General features: G+C 42.9%; 1 protein-coding gene across 1 annotated transcript in view; it reads right to left on the bottom strand.

The window, feature by feature from the left end:
• Window positions 1–609: 609 nt before the first annotated feature.
• BCL2 (BCL2 apoptosis regulator) overlaps window positions 610–11,419 on the bottom strand; it is a 198,758-nt gene continuing 187,948 nt past the window's right edge. Inside the window, exon 3 of the mRNA XM_008013867.3 lies at window positions 610–6,036. Coding sequence (XP_008012058.1) covers window positions 5,902–6,036 — 135 coding nt within the window. The 3' untranslated portion in view covers window positions 610–5,901. The remainder of the gene's footprint in view (window positions 6,037–11,419) is intronic.

Genomic DNA, 11,419 nt, shown 5'->3' with positions numbered 1-11,419 from the left:
TTGCAACATTTGTGAGCAAAAGGTAGTATGCATACAGTATTGTATCCAGCAGGTGCTCAACAGATGAATGTTACTATCAGAGTCCTTTTAACTGAGTCTAATTGATGAGACTTGAAGGGTTGAGGATTTGGGTATCAGAACCTGAACCCAGTGAGAAACATCAGATCCCTTGCCACTTAGGGTTTACCTGCTCCAAAGCAAGTAGCTGCTTTGGTTCCATCTAAAAATGTTGACTTCAAAATAGAACTTTCAGCTTGTTTCCCTCCTTTTCATATACACTTCATCTTATAAAATGCAGAGGCTGGGATCTTTGGTCTATATGGAAGAACACACTCAACAGCAACAGTAGCTCTCCCAGGGAGTAGAACTCAAGACTGGTCTATCTTGGACCTAACCAGGAGGGTTATTATCAAGAAACAAGAGTCTCCTTCTAAGGTGGTTTCGCCTGTAAGGCAATCCCTTAGCCTGGTCCCTGAGGGCTTCATTAGAGTGGGGTCCTGGTGATTTTACTGGCTTGTTAAGAAGGCTTTTCAAAGTCTTGTGTAATGATGATGAATGGCAGGGCGAAATCATGTTAACACATTATAAACAATTCCAGGGCACAACCAGTATCTCACACTGTACTTTATTTTTCTTCACAATATTAACTAGACAGACAAGGAAAGTTTAATGGCAATGTGACTTTTTCCAACAACACAAACAAAGTGCCATTATAGCTAATGGTGGCCAACTGGAGACTTACTTTACCTTAACCGTGTAAAGCATCCTTACCATATATTTTTGTGTGTACAGTGTTGCAGGAAATCAGCCACCCCTTAAAAGTATCAATCTTAAAAAGAGCCATGGAAGGTAAAAGTATGAAAATCTTGATAACAAAGGTTTTCAATACAAAAACACTTATTGTATACTTATTTTTATTTAAAACAAAAAGAACCCCAGTAACTCAAAACAAAAGCAAACCTTGGTTGAAAACTTAAGAAGGTATAATAAACAAAACCACCAAAAGAAAGCTTCCCCAAAAGAAATGCAATCCACTATCACTCTTGCAAATTCTACCTTGGAGGGAAAAACTTAATGAAATGAGCTATCTGGAGGGCCCACGGCAGATTTTCCAAAAGGTTTAGGTGCATGGAACTACTCAGTGTCTATACTACAGTCCTATTTATTAATAGTCTCAGAATTTTTTTGATTAAGCGAGCCTTTCCATCCTCCACCAGTGTTCCTGTCTTCTGTGCTGAGCTTGGTATGCAGAATAAACTTGTTGTCAATAGGATGTTGGCTTGAAGTTATTTTTCTCGGTCAGTCCAGATGAACCGGTACAGTACCATTCATGCTCCATCTGGTTTTCTTTGCATCCAGTGAGATGCATATTTCATGGTTGTCCAAGGTCATGGTTGTCCAAGGTCGACATGGAACAGAATGATTCACTGGGTAAGACTAAAGGGCTTGTATTATCTCTTTCCAATTCAGTTTCACATTGCCTAATTTTATTAAAAATTTTTTTCTGTATTGTACATAATAAACATTTAGAAACAGATGTCCCTACCAACCAGAAGGTTGTCATTAAATATCCTGTTAGTTAAAACTGCACATTTATTGTTTAAATACCCATTAGACATATCCAGCTTGAAATTTATACCATTGCACTGCCAAATGGAGCTGCACTTTGAGCCGTGCTGATGTCTCTGGAATCTAAATGTCGTACCACAAACTTCAAAATGTTTCTCATTTGTCACATAAGGTTCTTCGCAGAGGCATCACATCGACCCCAATACAGGTCCTTCATACCCCTAGTTCTGGTTATTCTGAAAACTTCCAACTCCCTGATCCAAACTTGGGAATGTTTTACTCATTTAAAAATTCTTCCTCCTTCCCACCCCTCCAACAAATGTCCTTTGTCCCATAATAATTAAAAAAAAAAAATCCCTGAAAGATCCAAATTGAATAACAATAAAGATCTGATTGGAACCTTCATAAGCTTGACAATGTAGAATTGTATTTCTTAAAAAGTGTGTAACCACATTTGTCTGGGCTGCAAAAGACACCACAGAATAAGATCAGAATAGAATTTCAACTGACTCCCTAATTTCCTTAGAATGGCTTGTATTTCAAGCCTTTCCTGTTTTTCTCTGATAGACTAGGTGTACATTACTAACTATAAGTGATAAGAACGTCTAAAAACAGCCACTGCCTTAAAAGTACAATTGGAATGAGAGTTTAAGTTCACATTTATAAATTATTTGTTTTAGGGTAAGTTTAATTACAAATAGACACTATTTGCAATTCTGTTCACTCAATAGATCCTGGAGGTGAAAGCTAGACATGTGTTGGAACTGTCCTAGTTACTTACATTTAATCTTGATTATTATAACTCCTCTCGATTTAGAATCACTTCCTAATTTTTCCCACTGGGCCAGAGCTACATCTTTAGATAAGCATTTACTAATAAAACAAAGATCACATATAAATGGAAGGCCACATCTGAACACAGAGAGGTAAGTGAGCTGTGGAGAGAATGTTGGCTTCTCGTTTGAACTAAATCAAGGTGCTTCCTTAATTGTGTGACTTTAATCCAAATCTTAAGCCTGCCAGAATTTTCTGCCCCTGCAAAATCTTCAGAGACGACCCGATGGCCATGGACCCTGTCAGCTGTCGTTCCGGCCTTTCTTTCGGAGTATTTGTGCAGCGAGGGACTGGGAGGGCCGAGGAGGTTCTCGGATGTTCTTCTCCTTTTGGGGCTTTTTTTTAGAGCCCTTGACCCCAATTTGGAAAGTGCGTATATTCTGTTTAACTCTGACCCTGGCCAGTGTAAAGAGGAGTACATAAAGAGGACTGCTTTTTCATTCATAAAGAGCAGTTAAGATGCAGATGTGAATCCCTCTTCAGCACAAAATAGGGATGGTTTTCTGTTGCCCAACTGCAAAATAATTAGATATAATGAAAAAAAAAAAAAAAAAAAAAGGAGAAAAAAATGACTAGTTGAGGCTTTTATATACATTCATTGTTTCTAACATGTTTTTAACAATAAGGAAAATGCAACATCAACTACTCTTAGAGCAAGTGCAGCCACAATACTGTACAGTTCTAGGGCCAAGCGGCTGGGTACACTGACTGTTAAACCAGGTCACAAAACTCCACAGCAAAAGGCAGCCAGCCAGCAATGAACCCCCATGACCTCTTAATATATATACATTTTTCAAATACTCTGTGAATCCCATTTGAACAACAATAAAAGACAAAAACAGGCTTTATATTAAAAACGTCCATGTTCTTCATTGTTACTTCTAAAGCAGCTTGGAGGATCTTACCACGTGGAGCATACTGCAGACTGACTCCATTAAAATGGTTTTGGCAGGATAGCAGCACAGGATTGGATATTCCATATTCATCACTTTGACAATGTAAACCTTTCATAAAATAATATTTTGCTTAAAAATTAGAATCATTCAAAGGTCTGATCATTCTGTTCCCTGAGGCCCGCCGGGGAGGTCTGGCTTCATACCACAGGTTTCCTGCTTTCTTGGTGGAGCGTAAGCACCACTGCATTTCAGGAAGACCCCGAAGGACAGCCACGAGAAAGTCCCCGCGGAAGGAGGGCAGGAGAGCTCTGGGTGGGTCTGTGTTGAAACAGGCCACGTAAAGCAACTCTCTAAAGGTCAAACCACCATAGATTTTAATCCGCTGGTCATTCCCCATCTGGATTTTTAACTGAATGAATCTCAGGGGTTTAACCAAACATGCATGTAATCCTGAATAACATGAATTAAATGCAGAATTGCCCAGGGATGAATAAACCTTCAAGAAACAAGGTCAAAGGGACAACAGATATATCTGTCACAATAAACAATTCTGTTGACATGGAAATGCACATGACTTGGTTGAAACAATGCTCCTCAGTGGCCAGTGACATCCAGGTTTTTCTTAGGTAGCTGAGACTCAGGGCTTATCTCACCTTCTCAGAAATGCTTTTGAAGAATCAAGAGACAAAAATCTCAAACAGAAAATGATCAGTTCTGCTCACAAATAGTGTATAGGCCATAACTAAATACAATTAAAAAAAAAAAAAAAACGCTGAGATGCATGTATTTTTTAAAAGCAGCTTTTGAAATATCAACCACAGCATTAAACACTGAACAGAGTACATTCCAAAGTTAATACAGATAAATGATACATAATGCAATAATGCCACAGAGTTATTCCATCAATGTCTCAAGGCTGATTCTAAACTGAAAGAAAAAAACAAAACAAACACTTTCTAGTTTATTTGCTGAAGATGTCACTTCTTTTGTTACTTCTTTATAGTTTCCCACCATTGATTGTTTTTAAGTGCCCCAGGATGTACAGATAATCCCCATATTCCACACCTGGAACTTTTTTTTTTCTGTCAGGTTTTCAAATAAAACCAAACTACAGTGACAAGATAATGTTTTACATGTAATTCTATAGACATAGGTCAATTAATCCATGACACCTTACTTCAATGCTTCCTTTAGGATTTAAGACCCTCTCCAAAGTCATTTAAAGCCTTGCTTTAAACTGCACAGGTGGGCCACGGCCACACAGCCAACGTGCCATGTGCTACGGCCAAAATGGGCCATGGCCGTTGCCTCTCCTCACGTTCCCAGCCTTCACCGTGTCCCTCTGCTAGGAAGGGCCCAGGGCCTCTGTTCCTTCTCTCTACAGTGATACATGTCTTAAGAAGGGTTGTGGTTCCCATGCTCCACGTGAAAATGGGCCTATCTGGAGGGCCCCAGGGTGACAGGCCCAGCCGCACCCCTCTATTGCTCTTTCTTGACAGTGGAATTCCGAGCTCCGTCAGCTTCCAGACATTCGGAGACGACACTGCCCTGTTGATCATCCCTGGAGGAGGCCAGTGAGGGCCCAGGCTCAGTTTCAGGACCAGGCCTCCAAGCTGGGATGCAGGCAGGTTCTGCGGACTTCGGTCTCCTAAAAGCAGGCACTTGTGGCGGCCTGATGCTCTGGGTAACTCTAGCCTTCCTGATGCCGAAGTCACCGAAATGTTTACTTCCTCAAGTTCCAGAGGATTATGTTCCTACTTAGACAGAGCCAGTATTGGGATTTGTGGGGTGCGTATCCAAAATATAAGAATATACACAATCAGGGCTTAAGGTACTGGATGATACTGTATAAATTGCTAAAATGCTTCTCGGCACAATTGGTAGCTTAAAAAAATACTTTCCTATGATTTAAGGGCATTTTTCCCATCGCTGTCCTTCGGTGTGGAAATCTCAGTGGGTACCAGGTCCATCTGAAGTTCCCAAATCTTTTCCTCCCACCAGGTATGCGTCATGTGAGTCATATGCAAAGAGTCTCTTCTTCAGACCAGGGAGGCATGGACTTCCCCCCAGGAACCCTCCCTCTGTTAATATCACAGCCCCCAGGGCAAAGAAATACAAGTGAATGAGCACCTTCTTCCCAGCCTCCAGCAGCCAGAAAGCCAGCTTCCCCAACGATCAGGTCCTTTTTCCATACATCTGCTCTTCAAATGGTGAGTTAGTCCGGCCAACAACACAGAAAGCGAATCTGTGTTTACAGGCATAGCACATCCAGGTGGAGCCGCACGAAACGGTGCTTGGCAATTAGTAATCGGATTTCCAAAGACAGGAGTTTTGATGGGACTGTCTTAAATAAATAAATCTTTTTTTCTTAATAATGTAAAAAATAAACGATATTTCCCTTTGGCAGTAAATAGCTGATTCGACATTTTGCCTGAAAATTGTTGTGTGTGTGTGTGTCTGTCTGTGTGTGTATGTTTAAATGTGTGTTATTTTTTCTTAAACAGCCCGCAGCTTTGTTTCATGGTACATCATTGACAATGCATATCATTTCTACTGCTTTAGTGAACCTTTTGCATATTTGTTTGGGGCAGGCGTGTTGACTTCACTTGTGGCCCAGATAGGCACCCAGGGTGATGCAAGCTCCCACCAGGGCCAAACTGAGCAGAGTCTTCAGAGACAGCCAGGAGAAATCAAACAGAGGCCGCATGCTGGGGCCGTACAGTTCCACAAAGGCGTCCTGCAGTTGGGGTAGAAGAGGAAAGAAAAAGAAAGAGTATTAGAAAGAGAGCAGAGAACGCCACCCCACAGAGAAAGAGGTATCCTGCCAGGGCAGCCTGGGCACCTTCAGAAGGGCGAGAGGGGAAAAGGCAAACGCTCTTTGGAGGCCATGATTCAGAAACCACTGTTTTCATTAATTCAAGACATATTTATTGAGAACCTATTTACATGCCAGGCATCTTAGAGATACAGCAGTGCATAATATAGACTAAAAGTTCCTACTTCACGAAGTTTCCATCTAGTGGAACAGTATAGACAGCAATCAATATAATTTATCACATGGTGTAGGAGAGAGTGCTAAAGGGCTGAGGAGAAAAACAGCAGAGGCAGTTAGAAAATATTAGAGGTTCTGCAGTTTTAGCTAGCACACCCATCCACAAAAGTAATAAAATATAGCAATGATGATGACTGTCACACTCCTTGATTGAGTGTTGACATCTTATCAAATGTCTGACATGCATTATTTTAGTCTTCGTACCAAACTTTTTTTTTCTTTAAGAGCTAGAGTCTTGCTCTGTTGCCCAGGCTGCAGTACAGTGGTACAATCATGACCCACGGCAGTCTCAAACTGTTGGGCTCAAGAGGGATCCTCCTGCCTCTGCCTCCTGACGACCTAGGATTACAACGCTTGGCTAATTTTTAAATTTTTTTGTAGAGATGGGGTCTTACTACACTTCCCAGGCTGGTCTTGAATGCCTAGGCTCAAGTGATTCTCCTGCCTCAGCCTCCCAAAGTTCTGGGATTAAAGTTGTGAGCTATCTCATCCAGCTAATTCTTTGTACCAATGTTACTAAGTTATTTTATTTGTTTCTGTCTGAAGATGAAAAAGCTGAGAATCACAGGGAATAAGATACTTTTCTAACAAATGGCACAGCCAGGCTTTGAACCCAGATAGAAACCAGCACCCTTCTCTCTGCTGATGCCCTGGCGTGGCTAACGGCAGCTCTGTGAGAGCGTTTGGTCGGCCGAGGGCTCAGTCGGTGGAGGGGCCAGGGCGGCCTTGACTGGTGCAGTGCCAACTTCTAAGGTCAAGGTTCTCCCAGGGAAAGGGAGCCGTCAGAGGGTTTCTCTTGGGGGTGGCTAGACTGAACGACCACACTCAAATTGTGGATCTCACAAGGCATGAGATCAAGGGTGTGTCACTGGACGTGCAGGTCCGAGAGACAAAGAGGGTGTCTCCCTTCCATTCCTCTCTCTCCATCTCAAGTCAGGTCTGTAGTGTTGTAGCAGAGTCCACCCTCTGGATCAGCTTGGATTGGGCAAATCACTGGTTGATCATTTCCTAGATTTGGGGGAGATTATGTTTCACATTTGGGTCCAATGAGTATTTGGACAACTTTCTGAATGAATATTTGAATATATATATCGGTAAATGAATTCTTTTTAGTTCTGATTTATTCAGGTATGAAGAAGAAAACAAGAATAGTTCCACATTATTCCCAACAACCCTGACTCAAAGCACACAATTTTATTACAGGAAACAGTAACATACCATGACCCTGGGCATCGCTGTTGGGAGGGGCTCCAACAGTGCACGGAGGGGTTCCCTTTCTCTGGGGCAAGGGCTGTAGTAGTGGGACCAGGGATTCTCTTTGTCTCCCCCGTGCTGGGCATGGTCTTGGTGCACTGTAGGTGCGTAGTCAACGTTTGTTCACTTAAGTTTTCTGAATACAATCATCAGTTTACATTCTGTCTTTGGCTTAATGCTTTGCCCAGATGCTTATTAATCTGTTTGGAATTACTCCTTCTATATGTAACGGCCTCAGAGAATCCTGAGGTAGTCTTGATGAGGGTTTAAGACATTGTTAGGGGAACTTTCTGCATTATTAAATATAGATTTATGCAATTATTTTCATGATATATAATATGTGCCATACTTTAAAAAATTCATTTTTACAGTGTTTAAAACTTTTGCTATTATAAACAATATCATGATATATTTTTGTACATAAATTCTTGTCTATTTGTTCAGTTGCTTTTTTGAAATAAACTCCTAGAAGTGACCTCAATTGACCAGTCATCAGTATTGCTTCCAGAAATCATGAAGGGCTTGCCTTGAGCCATCCTCACTCTGTCATGGGTTGCCCTCCAACCAATGCCACCTTTTACAAAAGGCAGGCACGGATTTAGGGCGCGGGTCACACTGAGGGTGATCCTGCCCCCCAGGGGACATTTGGCAATGTTTGGAAGCATTTTTAGTGGTCGTGATTTGGGGTGAGGGTGCTACTGGTATCTAGTGGGCAGAGGCCAGGGACGCTGTTCAACAGCCCACAATGCACAGGGCAGCCCCCTAGGGCTAACAGGGCCGAGGCTGAGAAACCCTAGTTGACAAGATGCTCTGTAATCACAGACCATAGAAGAACAGATGACCCATCCAGTGTGTCAACAGCGTTGGTCAAATCAGCCCAATCAGCGAGCCCAGACCAGCGACTGCTCACCCAGAGGCCTTCTGCATCTCTGGAGGGCCTTGGTTCACTTTTACCAGGAGAGGGCGCAAGCGCTTTCTTCTTCTTTTTAAGTATCTATTGTTAAACGTTTGTTTCTAAATTTCAGTGTTAGAAAGAGAGGCAATAGGCGTACACAAAATGTGTAGTTAGAGCTCTTAGCACAGAGCTGAGGCACAATCATGATTGTCTGCCAAGATGCGCACCCCTCTCTATAAGCAGGGATCAGTGGGGTAGGAAGGAGTCAGGACTTCTCCGCAAGCCGGAGAAACTCTGCCTCTTTCAGGGAGCAACCCAAGACGTCACAGACACGGCTGCAAATGTCAACTAGTCTTCCCATCCATGCTTCTCTCTCTGAGGGATGGGTGGGCTGAAACCCGCAACACCACAGCCAAAAACACCCCGAATTTCTCAGGGCACTGGCAATAGGTTGTCTGCAATTGGGCCTGACATTGAGAAGGTCAGTGGCCGGGCTCTGAAACCCTTTAGTCATCAACAGAGTTTTGTGTGGCAAGATCTGAACCGGACTAAGCCCCTGATCATTTGTCCTCTCTGGACCTGAAACCATCCCGGGAAACCGGAGGATGCAGGGACACACTCCAGCTGGCATTTTCTCCCAGTTGGGCCTGGCACACAGTGCTGGAGAGCAGAAGAAATGCTGTCCCAAATATCCCCACCTCCTCAGAGCTGGAATAATTCCCTCTCACTACCCTCACCCCCACACAAATAACAGTGCTTCTCATGAACCTAACAGGCCATTTCTGATGTGCATGACACAGAACAATGTCATTTCTAGAGTGAGATGAGCTAAACTAGCAGCTCTTGGCCCAAAGCCTCAGCACAGAGGTGCCGTTGCCATCCCAGGGGGCTAAGAAGGGCATGGGACTTGGAGGAGGAGTCTGGGTGAATCCTGGCTTTGATATTTTATTAGTTTATAACCTTGAGCAGATAACCCAACCCCGAGCCTCATTTACTTCATCCATAGCCGTAAAATTCATTATTGTGAAGATTAACGTAGGTCACTGAAAGCCATTTGTAAATTGGATACAGAATGTGAGCTCATGGAAGAACAAACACCTTGCTCTTGTCTGTCCTCTTGCAGACCTGCTCCGCACCTACTCAACCTGCCCTTCCCCCAGGAGGTTCTGCTGAGCCTGCCATTTTACAGGAGCAATTTCCTGGTGCTCTCTTAGCTTTCAGATCTGAGGATAGTCCGTAATCTCTATAGGAATTATGAATTAAAATGTACACATCCCATGTTCTGGTCGAAGATGGGAAGTGATAATACAACACCTACCTATCTATCCTTCTTTATACATTATTAATCAGATTGTAGGGCTACAGGGCAAGTCATTTAACCCCCTGGAGGTTGGATCTGGCCTCTAAACTTTGCTCTTCTACAATTCCTAAGTGCAAAGGAGACCCTGTGGCTTCGGGACTAAATGTCCTGAAAGCTTCTTTCGTAGAAAGTCTTCTTGCTTTTTCAAACATTCTGATTAGGGCGATTTCCGAAGTCTGTTTGAACAGTCTGTCATTATTTGTTTAAGTATGAAAGCTGTTTTAAATAAACACATGCTCATTTTATGTATTAAAAGCAACAAAGAGGGAAAAAGAAAACCTGGGTTGTCATGTGATTCGGACAAAATCCCAGGCTATATATTTAGGAAGCTCTGTGTCCCTTGCTCATGTCAGGACTGGCAAGGGCTTACCCGACTTCACGGATCACAGGTTCACATGGAAAGGCTTGCACCGGCTCCTCCCATGAGGGGGAGGTGGGCAGGGCCTCAGCTCTGGTGGCTCTGTCCACAATGGCTTCTCCATGAATTTCCAATTCAGAGGCCACAGAAGATCTGAGTTCCACCCAGGGCTGGCCCAAGGGGACAGGATGGCCAAACTCCCAGCCCCAACCTTGCTGCAGGGTTGAAACCAGGCCAGGTAGGTATGGACGGGAACAGACCAGGGTCAAGACTCCTAAACCCAGCAAAGTTGTCTTCACCCCTCCAGGCTGTGGAGCACTCCCACCTGGGAGGTAGCCACCCTCCAACATTTTCCTTTTCCCTTCAGAACCTTCAATAATTTCTTTTTTTTTTTTTTTTTTTTTTTTTGAGATGGAGTCTAGCTCTGTCACTCAGGCTGGAGTGTAGTGGCTCCCAGGTTCAAGCAATTCTTCCGCCTCAGCCTCCCGTGTAACTGGGACTACAGGCACCCTCCACTACGCCCAGCTAATTTTTGTATTTTTAGTAGAGAAAGGGTTTCATGTTGGCCAGGCTGGTCTCAAACTCCTGGATTCAAGTGATCCTCCTGCCTCCGCCTCGCAAAGTGCTGGGATTACAGGCGTGAGCCACTGTGCCCAGTCCACTTCAAGAAATTTCATGTAAACCTACTTCCAAAGAAAATGAGATTTTTTTTTTTTTTCTAAAGGTCAGATTGTGAAGAATGGAAGATAATGTTAATTGTAAGTGCTGAAAAGAATGGCATGCAGTTGGGGATATGGGCGGGGGTCCCAAAACAACCCTTATGCCCAGGTAAATGTAAACATGGAGACCTTTTGAATTCGGTAATGCATATTAAAAGGCTTTAAAAAAGCTTTTGTTAGTAATTTCACTTCCAGTTATTTCTTTTGGAAAAATAATGAAGTGCACAGATTATTTATAATAGCATAAACCTGGAAACAAACGTCTGAAAATAGATGACTGACAGCGTGCCCACGTGATGGAATGCTGTTCAGCACTAAAAGTTATACCCTATAGTTATTGGCAAGAAATTGTGTTCCTAACGTCATACCGAGTAGAGCAGGACAAAACGGTCAGCAAAACATGATTCCACTTCTGTAAAAACCTAACATATACATGTGCGCGTTTACATACAGAAAAAAATAATATAAAGGAAAACGCCAAG

Source organism: Chlorocebus sabaeus, chromosome 18 (assembly GCF_047675955.1).
Source record: "Chlorocebus sabaeus isolate Y175 chromosome 18, mChlSab1.0.hap1, whole genome shotgun sequence".
Classification (NCBI taxonomy): domain Eukaryota; kingdom Metazoa; phylum Chordata; class Mammalia; order Primates; family Cercopithecidae; genus Chlorocebus; species Chlorocebus sabaeus.
This window is presented reverse-complemented; position numbering and strand designations above follow the sequence as displayed.